Here is a 15,967-nt window from a genome sequence, read left to right as displayed (position 1 = left end):
CTCTCTGCTCTCTCTCTCTCTACCCCCTCTCTCCCTCCTCTCTCTCTCTTTCCCCTCTCTCACTCTCTTCTCTCTCTCTCTCTCTCTCTCTCCCTCTACAGCTGAAGGAGAAGGTGCTGCAGCGTCAGCAGGGGAGTTACATCCTGACAGTGGAGGCTGGGAAACAGCTCCTGCTGTCTGCTGACGCAGAGGCCGAGGCTACGCTGCAGGCTGAACTCACTGACATACAAGAGCAATGGCAGGCTGCCAATATCCACCTGGAGGAACAGAGAAAGCAGCTGAACCTCCTGCTGAAGGTGAGTGGCAGCAGCGCAGCTCACTCCCGTCATGTGCCATCGTTGTCGGGTCGCGAAGGACCGAAACCATCCCGAGTCACGCCAGAGCAACAGCGTCGTGGGAGTGAGGGGTCAGGCAACATGCTGTGACAAACAGTGATGGGAGGGGAGTGAGAAGGATGGAGTGGCGGAGAGTAGGAACGGAATGAGGAACGGGGAGAGAGTAACAGGCTCGCGTCAAAAAGATGTAATGAGTTGGAGAATCCAAACAATTCGGGCCTATCCTTCAAATGCTGGAGAGCCAATTGGTCTGCGTCAGTGTTCCCCCCTCTGATGGTCAGTGTGGAGCGATGGGAACGTGTCCCTTTATAAAGGGGTCTCTCCCCGCCTCCCCCCCCACCTCCATCATCAGGGATCTGGGGAGGAGAGTGGTATACACAGCAATACTACACAACGTTAGACTGAGGATGTTCACTGATGGCCAGGCCACTTGTAGACTTTGGGGCCCAGGGGAGGAATTGGTTTTCCACAACGGTGTTGAGTGTTCACATTGGCATTTCCTCTTTGGCTGTTTGAAAGGGCTCCTCTTAAAGCTTTTGTTGCACTCCAGCCCCACGCTCCTGACTCCAGAGCGCCCCCATGAGGGCAGGAGCTGGAAACATGGGAGGGTCTCCTGGTGGAGTCTGCTCCTGGGCCTGGCCAAAGTGGCCTTCAGCAGGTCCAGGCAGCGGCCTGAGGAGAGGGTCATCATATCAGTGTGCCTGCCCCTGGTTTGCAATTAGATTCCCATACAGGTCCCATCACGAGGGAACGAACAGTGCGAACTGGTATTGGAGAGGCTTTTAGAGACCGATGGGCAGGCTGGAGCGCACCATCACCTGCACGATGTTACTTTGATAAGTTTCCAACCCACTTCTCTAAGTTTCCATTATCTGATAGATCTGATGTTTTTGTTACAGTTCTTAACCCGTTAAAGTCTATATTCAGAAAAGGGTAAAGAGCTGGTTGTTAATGCTCGGTCCAAACCATTGTACAAAATCCTCCATAGTTAATATTAGAATGTGATCTGATGGTTTCAAATAGAACCATCTGAGGAAGTGACCAAAGTAACCTGTGTTTAGATTCTGGCAACGTTACAGGAAACTCCACTTCCAAAAGCAGTCACTTCTCACGAGAAGTCAAGTTATGAGCAAAGTTCTCTGGGTTAGCAACCCTTGGATACACTAACTTGGGCTGCTCAGCTGCTGGGTGTGGGTTAAATCCAGGCCTCCTGACAAGTTACCTTACTTGTGCATTGGTTTTCACCATAACTCTACTTCCTGTTGCATTCGAACCCACATTAATAGTCTTGTGTGTAGTTTACACTTATGGTAACTTCCTGTCAGATTTTAATACCAAGACTAAATTATATCCTGTACTCGGCCAAGTGCAATACCACAGGCAATCTGTTAGTAATATCATTGTGTGTTTGTGTCTGTGTGTGTGTCTGTCTGGGGTGGGGGTTGTGAGTGTGAGTGTAATCATAAGCTTTTGGAGCGCTGCTCCTTCTTCAGGTGAAGTTCATTATAACCTGGTGTTGTGCGACTTATGACGTTGTCCACCCCAGTCCAACACCAGCCCCTCCACCACATCACTACCATCTAGATTGACAAGGCTGGCAGATGCGAGGGAACACCACACTCTTAAGTTCCCATCCAAGCCACTCACATGGAAATATATTGCTGTTCCTTCAGTACTGCTGGGTCCAAATCCTGGAATCTCCGCCACCTCCCCCACCCCCCCACCCAAACAGGCCATGGTGGACCAATCTGAACTGCAAGGGTTCAAGATGGCAGCTCACCACCGTCTTCTCAAGAGCCACTAGGGACAGGCAGTAAATGCTGGCCCCTTCAATGTTGCCTGCATCCCATGAATTAAAACAAATAAATTACAGCAAATCCACTGATTTATATGTGGGCACTTTGCAGTCCCAAAGGTTGTGGACTCTGCCAGTCCCACAGGCAGAGTCACAACCTTATACACACACAGCACAAAGCGAATTCTCCGAAAGGCAAGATGTGCTGTGGCTCACCAACACAGTCAGCATGTGTACATCGGGGTTTCAAGTGCGTCTGAATGTTCCTGTCTGGAGAAAGATTGACAGATTTTAAATATTTCCTGGGACTGGAAGACCTGGCAGTGGGCTGGAAGCTTGAACTGGGTACTGGAGATGCTGGAGATTAGAGTCAAGTTTGGAGTGGTGCTGGAAAAGCACAGCAGGTCAGGCAGAAACTGAGGAGCAGGAAAATTGACGTTTCAGGCAAAAGCCCTTCGTCAGGAATGGGAAGCTTGAGCATCCAGATCCAGCAGTAGTTGTGGGAGGGATAGGAATGCTGCCCCCATCCCCACCCCCCAAGGAAACCCCTGTTCCTCCCTCCCTCTTGCTGATTATAATCCCTCCCTCTCTCGCTCGCCTGCTCTCACTCTGTAACCCTTGCACCCTCTGGAAAGCCAATAGCTGGGAGCTCCCAGCATGGGTATTCCAGCCCTGTCGGTGGGCAGGCTGGTTCCGGAAGCACTGAGGCCTTGCCAGGCTTTAGCTTGAGCTACCTTGCTGTCCACTGCCCTCCCTGTACTGGCTACATCCCCCCCCCCCACAGTCCTTTGCGAACAGTGTTGAGAGGCCTGTCATTGTTGGAATGCTGAACACTAACAGTGAGTCCCAACTCCAATTGACATTAGTCATACGCCACACTGGCACAGTAGCTCTCAATGCTGAGAAAACAATCATGGAAACAGACCCTTCGGTCCAACCAGTCCATGCCGTCTGTAATCCCAGACTAAACCAGTCCCACCTGCCTGCTCCTGGCCCATATCCCTCCAAGGAGAAAGTGAGGACTGCAGATGCTGGAGAATCAGAGTCGGAAGGTGTGGTGCTGGAAAAGCACAGCAGGTCAGGCAGCATCTGAGAACTAGGAGAGCCAATGTTTTGTGCAAACGCTCTTCATTCCTGATGAAGGGTTTGTGCCCGAACCGTTGACTCTCCCACTCCTCGGACGTTTCCTGATCTGCTGTGCTTTACTAGCGCCACACCTTTTGTCCCATCCCATATCCCTCCAAACCTTTCCTATTCGTGAACTTGCCCATATGTCTTTAGATGTTGTTACTGTTCCTGCATCCATCGCTATCTCTGAAAGTTCATTCTACACACGAACCGCTGTCTGTGCACAATAGTTGCCCGTCATGTCCTTTTTAAAACATCCTCCTCTCCCCTCAAAAATATGCTCCCTGGTTTTGAACTCCCCCACCCTGGGGAAAAGACCATTCTTATTCACCTTATCTATGTCCCTTGCAATCTTATAAACCCTCGATAAGGTCGCCCCTCAGCCACCTACACTCCAGTTAAAAACAAAGGTCCAGTCTTTCCAGTCTCCATACCTTCCATTCCCGGCAACGTCTTTTCTGAATCCTTTCCAGTTTAATATGTCCTTCCTATAACAGCATTGCACACAATACTCCAGAAGAACTGGTTAAGAGTTTGAACAAAAACCGCTTTCTGTTTAAAAGGGGTTGACACGGCAGCATTGAACCACCTTGGATTTGAGCTACCAAGTGCAGGTAGTGACTTCTCTTACTCATATACTGTGTTATATTTGGCTAGCTCAGCTCCACAACTTATCAATCCAGCTCTACCCCTGCAATCCTATCGAGCAAGAGTGTGGTTGAGCTGAAATGAAATGTTCTGTTGTGCTCACCGAATCAATCTTTTCTCCAAGTTTCTAATCAATATCATCGATCACCTTCCACAGGACTGGGAGCGGTGTGAGAAAGGAATCGCGGATTCTCTGGCCAAGCTGAGGTCTTTCAAGAGAAAGCTATCGCAACCCCTCCCTGATCATCACGATGAGCTACACACGGAGCAGATCCGTTGCATGGTAAGATCTTACTTTCTGCTTCGTTCCAGTTCTAATGTTTCCTCATCACCGTCGTATAAAAGGGGAATTCTCTGCAGTCCTTGTTCAGCCCGATGAAAGCCAACTCTGAGAAGCTGGCTATTAAAGATCAGGAGATGGCAACAAGTGCTGGAAAATAGTGTTGAGTCACCATAACCTAGTGGAATGGATAGAGCAGGTTCGAGGGTTCGAATGGGCTGCTTTCTGTTCCTGTTTCCTCCCGTTTATTCTGTCAATTCATGGGATGTGGGCGTCGTTGGCTAGGTAGCATTTATGGCCCATCCCTAAATGCCCAGAGGGTAATTAAGAGTCAACCATGTTGCTGTGGGTCTGGATTCACATGAAGGCCAGACCAGATGAGGCCAGATCCTAAAGGATATTAGTGAGTCAGATCCGTTTTTCCTGACAATGGTTATCGTTGGACTTGTGATTCCGAACTTGTTTTGTTTCACTGAATTTAAATTCCACCACCTTCTGTGGCAGGATTGAACCCGGGTCCCCAGAATGGTGCCAGGGTCTCTGGATTAGTTGGAGGAAGTGAGGGCTGCAGATGCCGGAGAATCAGAGTCGAAATGTATGTTGCTGGAAAAGCACAGCAGGTCAGGCAGCATCCGAGGAGCAGGAGAGTCGAGGTTTCAGGTATAAGGCCTTCGTAAGGGCTCTCCTGCTCCTTGGATGCTACCTGACCTGCTGCACTTTTCCAGCACCACGCTTTCTGTCTCGGGACTAATAGCCTAGTGATAAAGCCAGGAGGCCGTCACCTCCCCTGAAGCTCCACGCGAAAGGGCCCAGTGACTGTGTGCTTTGTGAATCCAGTCGATCTCACCAGTAATGGCTTCACTGTCTCCCTGCAGGAACTGGAAAGCTCTTTTGGAGGGTGGACTGATGACCTGGCCCACCTCTCCTTTCTGAAAGAGACCTTATCCAGCTACATTCGCGCCGATGATATCTCACTGCTCCAGGAGCGGATCGAGCTGCTGCACAGGCAGTGGGATGAGCTGTGCCATCAGGTAAGGCCAGTCCTGCGTGTGTGTGTGTGGGCTGTATGTGTGTGTGTGTGTGCTCAACAGCATCTCCAGTCAGCAGTGTCAGGGAGTCTGTAGGAATCAAATGATCTACTTTAGGTGTTCGCACTTTGTTTCCTTTTTAACTTGCCCATAGTGTCCAGTAAGTTAAGAGCATTAGTCGGGGTAAATGGAGTGTAATGGGGAATTGGTTGGATGGGGTGCTCTTCTAAGGGTTGGTGTGGACTTGGTGGGCCAAAGGACCTGTTTCCACACTGTAGGGATTCAATTTCTAAGACCATTCAGCCCTTCAAGCCTGCTCCACTATTCAGTCCGATCATGGCTGATCGTCCAACTCAGTCCCCTGTTGCTGCCCTCTAGACGTACCCGTTGTTCCCTTGAGCCCTAAGAACTATATCCAACTCGTTCTTAAAAAAAAACATTCAGTGTTTTGGCCTCAACAGCTTTCTGTGACCGAGGATTCCACAGGCTCACTGGTGTCTGGGTGAAGACGCATCTCCTTAGTTCGGTCCATTCCATCTCAGCTGCGCTGCTGCTCCGGTGTTTTGCACACGGCAATCTGATTGTGGCAACGACGTCCGGTCCGGTAATCCTAAATGGCCTGCCCTGTGTCCTGAAACCGTACCCCTGGTTCTGTACTCCCTGGTTATCAGGAGCATCCTTCCTGCGTTTACACTGTCTAGTCCTGTTAGAATTATATCAGTTTCTAAGAGATCTCCCATTTGTTCTTCTAACGTCCATTGAATACAATGCTAACTCTCCCTCCAGTCTCCCCTCATGTGTCAGTCCTGCCATTCCCAGGAATCAGTCTGGTAAACCTTTGTTGCACTCCCTCAATAACTAGAAATTGCTCAGCTCACTGTGGAAGTTATTCTGTGAGTGTTGGTAATGACTGGCTTTTGTACAGTACCTCTGCGTCACTTCCTCTTTTGTTTAAATCTGGTGAAATTTTGATCCATTGGTGTACAGAGTGGAACCTCACAACTAAGCAAATACTAACCAAAGTCATCTCTGAGAGCTTACTATTTAGAAATTGTGATCTTGGATCGAATCATAGTGCACCGAAGCAGACCCTTTGTCCAAGCAGTCTATGCTGACCTTGATCCCAAGCTGAACTAATCCCACCTGCCTGCACTTGGCCCATATCCCTCCAAACATTCCTTATTCATGTGCTTATTCAAATGTCTTTTAAATATTGTAAGTGTACCTGCATCCACCACGTCCTCTGTAAATTCATTCCACACACAAACCACACTCAGTGTGATTTTTTTATAAAAGATCTGCACCTCATGTCTTTTTTAAATCTTTCTCCTCTCGCCTTAAAAAAATATGCTGCCTGGTTTTGAAATTCCCCACCCCAGGGAAATGGCACCTGTCAATCACCTCATCCATGCCCCTCATGATTTTATAAACCTCTAGAAGGTCACCCCTCAACCTCCCACGCTCCAGTGAAAGAAGTCCCAGTCTCTCCTTATAACTCAAACCCTCTATTCCCAGCAACATCCTGTTAAGTTTCTTCTGAACCCTCTCTAGCTTAGTAATATCCTTCCTATAACCGGGCGACCAGAACTGCACACAGTATTCCAGAAGAGGCCTCACCAACGTCCTGTACAACCTCAGCATCACATTCCAACTCCTGCTCTCAAAGATCTGAGCAATGAAGGCAAGCATGTTGAATGTCCTTTTAACCATCCTATCATTATGTGATACAAACTTCAAAGAATTATGTACCTAAACTCCTGGGTCTCTCTGTTCCCCCATACTATCCAAGGCCCTATTTTTAGTTGTAGAAGTCCTGCCCTTGATCACTTTACCAAAACGCAATCATATTTATCCGAATTAAACTCCATCTGCCACTCTTCAGCCCGTTGACCCAATTGATCAAGATCTTTTTGTAAAAATCTCAGGTAACCTTCTTCACTGTCCACTATGCCACCGATGTTGGTGTCATCCACAAACCTACTAACCACACCTTCTACTTGCCCATCTAAATCAGATGTATGTTGATAGTTCAGGATCTTTCACCACGTCCCTTTCGCTGTCCACTTTAGATGCAGTGGCTGTGACAACGTTGGTTCTGTGCCCCTCTCTAACTCTGAAAGTTGGTTTACTCCATAGGTTTGGGCACATGTATAACTCTGACGTTGCAGTATTGTACACAGAGACTGCAGCAATATTGGAGGCAAAGCCTTTTGGATGAGGCTTTAAACAAGTCTTCCTCTTTAGATGGAGAATATCCAGCCTGGAAGAACTGGGAGAGCCCGAACTGCTGTCCTGACCAATATTATCCCTCAATCAATCAGAACAGCTGGCCATTTATCTTGTACTGTCTATGGGATCTTGCTGTGTGCAAATCGGCATTCATATTTCCTGCATTACACTTCCAAAATGCTTGCTTGACTGTCATGCAGTTTAGGTGCTTTGAAGTCATGAAAGGCTCTATATAAATGCAAGTCCTTACTTCATCTATAACAGGAAGTAGTATCCAACAGATCACTTCTGTAATGGTATATTGGCTTTATGTTATAATGTGTCCTTGGCTTACCATAGGAAGGCCATCTGCTGAGTTACTCTCTGACCACTGGGGTAACTGTGGCTTCATACAGATCACCTGATCCTAACCAGGCAGCTTTAGGAATAACTTCTAAGGTACGCTGTGGCAAACGGAATTTAAATAGCTGTCTCTGCCAAAGCTCAAATCTAGTGCTTAGCGAACACTCCTCAATAATATGCTGAGTTATTAATTTTCTATTCAAAATAGAATGTCATTTTGAACTCTGTAATGTAGTCAAAATTACATGGTGCATTTTGTCCTCTTGAGGCCTCTATACACACAAGTACCAGCAGAGGGAGTTTGCTGCAGAGAGATCATACAGGGTCCATGTTTAGAAACTCGTTCTAGATGGTTCTGGCCCAAGAGCTTCTCTCACACAGCTCGCATTTACTTGCAACTTGCAGGAAGCTTTTGGTTGGTTATTTAAGAGAGAACAAGGAGTTCTATGTGAGCAACACCAAAAAAAAAGTTCAAACAATCATTTTGTTGCTCGAGAGCCCTTTGCACATTAGCTGTTGCAAGCATTCAGATCACCTGCTTTCAGATCACCTTGCAGGGTAGCGTTTTGGTCAACAAGTAGATGTTCAGTAGCATCTCTCATGAGAATAAACATGTCATTTGGTATTTCTGGTGAGGGACCCTTCATCAGCGGTGGAGAATAATACAACAGCTTTAAAAAAACTGGGGAACGGGGTGGGGAAGATAGGAAGCATCCAGAATTGGAAGAACTCGGCTAGATACGAAATGCCTGCTAACGTTGTAAGAGCCATTATGTAAATGCAAGACTGTGTGGCCATTCTCATTAAAGCCGTTTGGTTTTCAGCTGAGTTAATGCAGTCGTGTTAACAGCGCTGCCTCCTGGTGACTGCCTCTCAGTACAGAGCTCTCCTCTGCGAAAATATTTAGGGATTCCCAAGGCCCATCACTGTGGAAAAGTGAGTTTTGTCTCCCTGGACTCTGTGTTAGAGAGCCCTGGAAGGTTTAGCTGGAGGGGAGCAGCTGGCTTTGCACTGGATTGAATTTGATTTGATTCAATTTATTATTGTCACGTGTACTCAGGCACAGTGAAAGGTTTTACATGCCATACACAGTGCATTAGGGGGTGCGAGAGCAGAGCAAGGATTACAACATAACGGCAGCAAAGAAAGTGCTCAAAGACTGAGGTCAACATTAAATTTAAAGTTGGAGGGCTCCATTCAGAGATCTAATAACAGTGGGGAAGAAGCTGTTCTTGAACCTGTTGGTACGTGTATTTAAGCTTTTGTATCTTCCGCCCGATGGAAGAGGTTGGGAGAGATGATGACTGGGGTGGGAGGGGTCTTTGATGATGTTGGTTACTTTCCCGAGGTAACGAGAGATGTAGATGGAGTCAGTGGATGGAAGGTTGGGTTGCGGGATGGACTGGGCTGTGTTCACAACTCTCTGTAGTTTGTTATGGTCCTGGGCAGAGCAATTGCCAAACCAAGCTATGTTGAATCCAGATAGAATGCTTTCTATGATGCATCTGTAAAATTTGTCTTTATGGACAATGATGATCTGACAGCTTTGGCACCAGACTCTCACAGTGTCAACTGGTTTAGGATTCATTTGTCAGAGAAACCCTTATGGCTTTGGCCATCTCATCAGTGACCTAAACTCATTGGAGTTTATAAGAATGGAAGATGATCTTATTTAAACGTAAAATTCTTTTTAGATTAGATTCCCTACAGTGTGGAAACAGACTCTTCAGCCCAACCAGTCCACACTGGCCCATTTCCCTCTGGGCTAATGCACCTAACACTATGGGCAATTTAGCCTGGCCAGCACATCTTTGGACTGTGGGAGGAAACTGGAGCAAACCCACATAGATACAGGGAGAATGTGCAAACTCCACACAGACAGTTACCCAAAGGTGGAATCGAACCTGGGATCCTGGTGCAGTGAGGCAGCAATGCTAACCACTGAGCCACTGTGTCACTCCACCTTTGTCAAGCACTGCCAAGGTCGATACTGTTGTAGTGGAATCTAACACTAGCAGCAGAGCTTGAAAGGAGGAAGTCCCCATTTAGATCTGAAATGCAATGGAATTTCTTCTGTCGGAGGGTCAATTGTCTTTGGAATTCTTTTCTTCCGAGGGCAGGGGAGGCCGGCTCAAACAGTATATTCAAGGCTGAATTTGACTACTTTTTGATTGACATGGGATTCGAGGATTATGGGGACAAGTCACAGTAGTTCATCAGGAATCTTTAATTTTCTTCATTGGATGCAGACGAATGTAACTTGGTTTAGTCGGAACAGCTTAATCTGTGACTAACAAGTTGTAGGTTCAGGTTACTCCAGGAATTTGAATATGACCTAAGCTGAGGTCCAAGTGCAGTTTTGAGGGAGTGGTGCACTGCTGACTGGCCCATCATTCAGAAACACTATTAAATAAGGGCTTCAAGTAACTCTTTGTTCACGCTTAGTGGTAGGAATGAATAAAAGTTAAAGTCTGTTGGAAAATGCTGTGAGTTTTAAAGCAAGATACCAAAACACATGTTGAGGATTTAACATATTTTAGCTTTGAGATGTTCCAGTTTTGCCAGGACTTTTTTTTTTAAATTGTAATTTTCACCTTTAATAGGAAGCCTTTCAGCATCAAAAGGTTATAAGGAAACAGGAACATGCGTGTTTTCCCGGGCCTGAGACTGTTTCAAAGCAGTTTCCAGCCCATAAAAATGATTTTCAGAATTAAATTTATGAAAGTGTGTTAAGATGGAACCTGCATTGGAAAGGTACAAGAGAGACTTTGCAAATGAAAGGCTAAATTGAAATGAGACCAGAGTACACTCCTGGGGCAGAGGAAGGCTTGATGTTAGTGAGTGTTCTTTAATTCACTTGCCTCCTGATTATTGACAGTTTGCAGTAAGACAGAGGAAAAGAGAGGTGCAATTATATAGCGCCTTTTCTAACCACAGGATGTCCTTTGATGATTTCCGGCCAACTGAGTACTTTTGGAGTGTAGTCAGTTGCCGTAGACAGCAATGTAGTAAGAAATCAGATCATCTATTCTTAGTGATGGTGGTTGTATGTTTAGAGCTGAGCTTGAAACCATAACCTTCTGTCTGAGAGGCAGACATGCTACACTTCAAGAACTTAGCTTGAAACAGAATTGAACTCTTGGAGGACTGTAGAATGAAACTTGATTAAATCTCTCATCACGTGATGTTCTGTCAAGTAAGTGCTATATTGCACACTTAAAGTATTTCTTTTAAAGATCAACAGTATCACTGAAGAGGCAGAAATCCCCCCATTTTCCAGTCCCAGCTCAGTATTTTAATGGTGAGTAACCTGATTGGATGATTTAATCTTTACGAGGTTTTGCATGGCCCTAATTTGCCATGCCATCTCCTCATGCCAGTGTGAAGGTTGCCAGTGGAGGATTCTGCTGCCTCAGTTGCATTCTGGTGCACTATTTGCATCTAACGATACCGCAACAGGAAGTCTGTTAATCTCGGAACCTGGGGAAGGTCACCTGACAGCAGACGATAGAAAGCAATGCGGGCAGGTTAGTCTGGAATGCTTTTGCTGCTCAGTTCAGCTTTTACAATGTAGATCCCGTTCTTTAAAAGATTTTAAGCTGCGCAATTAGAGCAGGTGCCTTGCCCACCTTCTGAATGCTGAAGCTTCAGTGATGGGATGGGCTTTCAGTCAGGAGGCTTTCAGACCGATGGGTGATGCAGATGTCAGTTGCGGGTGTGCTCGAGAGGTGTAGCACTTCCTTTCGGCTTCGGTTTGAGTACAAGCAGAGATGTCTACACTTCCTGTCAAATGCTTGAAATCCATGTAGATCTAGACTGATGAGATTTAGTGTCTCAGTTTGATGTTTTCAATCAGTATGTAATTGACTTTAAATGAGAATAATGTGAACTGAATAGCCCGGGCTGATTTCCTTTTGATAGTTTAATTGTCATTGTAAACAAGGCATGGGCGAGTTGATTAAAGTTAGCTCTGTCTCGTACGTAAGCTGCCATTCCACTGAGATTGTTAGCAGCCATGAAAGTTTGCTGAAAATGATTCCCATTTTGGATTGTGTTGGGAATGGCTGTCCGAAGTTTCTTTGAGATCAGTTCCATTGTTCTCCCCTGGAACCAAAACAATTCCAATTAAATTCATCGATTATGTTTTCCCTGGAGTAATGTTGAATGTGGCTTTTTACTACAAGTTTGAAATGAGATTGCACCCTGTTCTGTTGACCTGACACTTTTTCACACAGAGGGTGGTGCGTATATGGAATGAGTTGCCAGAGGAAGTGGTGGAGACTGGTACAATTACAGCATTTAAAAGGCATCTGGATGGGTATATGAATAGGAAGGGTTTAGAGGGATAGGGGCCAAATGCTGGAAAATGGCACTAGATTAGGTTAGGATATCTAGTCGGCATAGACGAGTTGGACTGAAGGGTCTGTTTCCATGCTGTACATCTCTATGACTCTGTGTCACAAAGGTGATTTGTTACAATGAAATAATGCTGTTCCTTTTTAAAGTGTACTTTGAGACTTCTGTATTGGGAAGTTTAGTGACACCAAGCTGCACTATCACGAGGAATTCAGTGATGGAGGTCTCATGATCACCCTCTGTAGCTTCAAGCAGGTGGCCAATACTAGGTATGGAGGAGACTTATAGGAATGGTACCGCAGTTTTGTCGAGGGACTGAAGAAGTGAAATTTTTCTCTGGAATAGAGTAGATTAAGGGGAGGTGGAGTAGAGGTTTTAAGAATGCTGAATAGTTTTGATAAAGCAGATGGCAGGAGACCGCGTAAGGACTCAGGGTACAGATTCATAATAACTGGGAAAGAAACATTAAAAGGGCAATGAACCTTCATTGTTGTGCTGCAGTTGAATTGTGATGATGTGAGATGTGGAAGCTAGGGAACTCCGAGAAATAAATAGTGTTGTTTGGAAAAGAGTTCAGATTACAGAAGTCTTTAAACGTATGAAAGTTGGTAAATCACTGGGACCAGATCACATGTATCCCAGGATGCTGTGGAAAACGAGGGGAGAAATTGCAGGGTCCCTAGTGGAGATATTTACATCATCGACAGCCACAGGTGAAGTACAGCAAGACTGGAACATGGCTAATGTTGTGCCATTGTTTCAGAAAGGCTGGAAGGAAAAGACAGAACTACAGACGTCAGTGGTGAGTAAGTTGTTGGAGGGGATTCTGAGAGAGAGGATCTACAATGCATTTGGAAAGGCAGTAACTGGTTAGAGATGGTCAGCATGACTTTGTGTATTGGAAGAGGTGACCAAGAAGATAAATGAAGGCAGAGCAGTAGACATTGTCAGCATGGGCAAAGCCTTTAGCAAAGCCTTTGACAGGGTTCTGCAGGGTAGACTGGTTAGTAAAGTTAGATCTCATGGGATCCAGGAAGAGCTAGCCAACTGGGTACAAAGTTGGCTTGACAGTAGGAGACAGAGGGTGGTGGGAGAGGGTTGGTTGATTTATTTCCTGTTGTCACTTGTACTGAGATACAGTGAAGAGTGTTTTTTGTGTGCTATACAGGCAGATAGTAACATGCAATATGCATCAGGGTAACAGAACAGAGTGCAGAATGCAATGTTACAGCCACAGAGAAGGTGCAGAGAGAAAGATCACAACCAACATTTGAGAGGTCCATTCAAAAGACTGGCAACAGCGGGGAAGAAGCTGGTGTTGAATCTATTTGTATGTGCATTCAAGTGTTTATATCTTCTGCCCAACGGAAGAGGATGGACGACAGTATAACCTGGGTGGGAGGGAGTCTGTGATTATGTTGGTTGCTTTCCCAAACTAGCAGGAAGTATAGATGGAGCCAGTGGATGGGAGGCTGGTTTACGTGGTGGACCGGGCTGTGTCCATGACTCTCCGTCGTTTCTTGCGGTCTTGGGAAGTGCAGTTGCCATACCAAACTGTGATGCATCCAGATAGGATGCTTTCTATAGTGCACCTGTAAAAATTGGCCATGCCAAATTTCCTTAGCCTCCTCCGGAAGTAGAGCCATTGTTCTGCTTTCTTGACCATTGCATCAACATGGATGGACCAGGACAGATTGTTGGTGACCATCACTCCCAGGGATTTGATGCTCTCCACCATCTCCACCTCAGCATCGTTGATACAGACAGGGACATTCCCTCCACTCCACTTCCTTGACCAGCTCCTTTGTTTTGTTGACGTTGATGAAGAGATGGTTGTCTTTACACCCTGCCGCTAAGCACTTAATCTCATTCCTGCACTCTTCCTTGTCGTTATTTGAGAATGTAACTACAATGGCGATGTCATCAGCAAATTTGTAAATGGAATTGGGGCAGAATTTGGCCACACAGTCACAAGTGTATAAGGCGTACATTGGGGGCTGAGTACACAGCCTTGTGGGACGCTGGTGTTGAGGATTATGGTGGAGGAGGTGTTGTCGCATGTTCTTACTGATTGCAGTCTATGGGTCAGGAAGTCAAGGATCCAGTTACAGAGGAGGGAGCCGGGACCTAGGTCTCAGAGTTTCGAGATGGGTTTGTTTGAAAGTATAGAGTTGAAGATGGACCTGTAGTCAAGAAGTTGGAGCCTGATCTAGGTACCCTTGTTATCCAGATGTTCCAGGGATGAGTGTGGGGCCAGGGAGATGGCATCTGCTGTGGACCTGTTGCGCTGGTAGACCAATTGCAAAGGATCAAAGCAATTCGGGAGGCTGGAGTTGATGTGAGCCATGACTGACCTCTCAAAGCACTTCATAATCATGGAGGCCAGAGCCAGCAGTCAATGAGTCACACTGCATGCTTTTTACTTTGGCATAGGATGATGGTGGTCTTCTTGAAGCCGGGGGTGGGGGGGGCTTCAGATGGTAGGACAGAGATGTGAAGATTGCCTGTGAATGCTCCCACCAGCTGATCCGCACAGGGTCTGAGTGCATGGCCAGGGACTGCACCCGAGCTAGCCACTTTCCGTAGGGCCACTGTCGAGAAGGCCAAGCTAACAGGTTCATGCGAGACTATGGAATAGTCGTTCAGAGTGCAGGTTGTAACCAGTGCTGTCCCACGAGGATTGGTGCTGGGTCCAATGTTGTTTGTCATTTATATAAACTGTTTGGATGAAAATGTAGGAGACATGGTAAGCCAGGTCTGCGGATGGCACCGTTGTCGCTGGACTATCAGACAGTGAAGGTTATTTCAGAGTATAATAGGATCTTGATCAACTCGGCCAGTGGGTCAAGAAATGCCAGATGGAGTTTAATTTAGATTAATGCATTTTGGTAAGAACAACCAGGGCAGGACTTACACAGTTAATGGTAGGGCCTTGGGGAGTATTGTTGAACAGAGAGACCTTAGTTCATCAGAAGTGGTGTCACAGGTAGACAGGGTGGTGAAGAAGGCATTTGGCACGCATGCCTTCATTGAGTCCAGGAGTTAGGATGCCATGTTACTGCTGTACAATTCATGAGTACTGCATATACTTCTGGGTGCTCTGCTATAGGAAGGATGTAATTAAACTGGAAAGGGTTTATAAGGATGTTACTGAGACTGGAAGGTTTGAGTTATGGAGAGGCCGAAGAGGCTGGGACTTTTTCCCTGCACCATGGGAGGCTGAGGACATGACCATATCAAGGTTTATAAAATCATGAGGGGCATAGATAAGGTGAATGTCCAAGGTCTTTTCCCACTGTCGGGTATTCCAAAACTAGAGGGCATAGCGTTATGGTGAGGAGGGAAAGATTTAAAATAGAGCGGAGGGCAACCTTTTCATGCAGGCGATGGTGTGTGTATGGAATGAGCTGCCAGAGGAAGTGGTGGAGGCTGGTACAATGACAACATTTAAAAGATATTTGGACAGGTACATGGAGAGGAAAGGTTTAGGTCCAAATAGACGCAAATGATACTAGTTCAGTTTAGGTCAGCATTGATGAGTTGGGCCGTAGGGCCTGTTTCTGTACTGTACGACTTTATGTCTCTATTCTGTGAATGTACCACCAGAAAGCCTGACAAATTTTAATAAAAGTTTGCAAAAGGGAATTGTAAGTATAGTTTAACAGAAGAGATTTGGAGAATTATGTGGAAGTGCAGGCTGACGAACTATCTTGTTCAAGGAACCAGAAGAGCTATGATGGGCCAAATGGCCCACATCAGTGCTTGAGGATTCCAAAATGAAGCTCAGTTTGCATACCGACAGGAAGATGACTGCTTTGGGATGGTT

At 46.2% G+C, this 15,967-nt stretch overlaps 1 protein-coding gene across 1 annotated transcript in view; it reads left to right on the top strand.

Moving 5' to 3' along the window:
• Positions 1 to 15,967, top strand: part of syne1b (spectrin repeat containing, nuclear envelope 1b) — a 502,247-nt gene that overhangs the window by 396,198 nt on the left and 90,082 nt on the right. The window contains exons 122-124 of the mRNA XM_043696857.1: positions 102 to 296; positions 4,064 to 4,189; positions 5,062 to 5,217. Coding sequence (XP_043552792.1) covers positions 102 to 296; positions 4,064 to 4,189; positions 5,062 to 5,217 — 477 coding nt within the window. The remainder of the gene's footprint in view (positions 1 to 101; positions 297 to 4,063; positions 4,190 to 5,061; positions 5,218 to 15,967) is intronic.

This window comes from Chiloscyllium plagiosum, chromosome 9 (genome assembly GCF_004010195.1).
Source record: "Chiloscyllium plagiosum isolate BGI_BamShark_2017 chromosome 9, ASM401019v2, whole genome shotgun sequence".
Classification (NCBI taxonomy): Eukaryota; Metazoa; Chordata; class Chondrichthyes; order Orectolobiformes; family Hemiscylliidae; genus Chiloscyllium; species Chiloscyllium plagiosum.
This window is presented reverse-complemented; position numbering and strand designations above follow the sequence as displayed.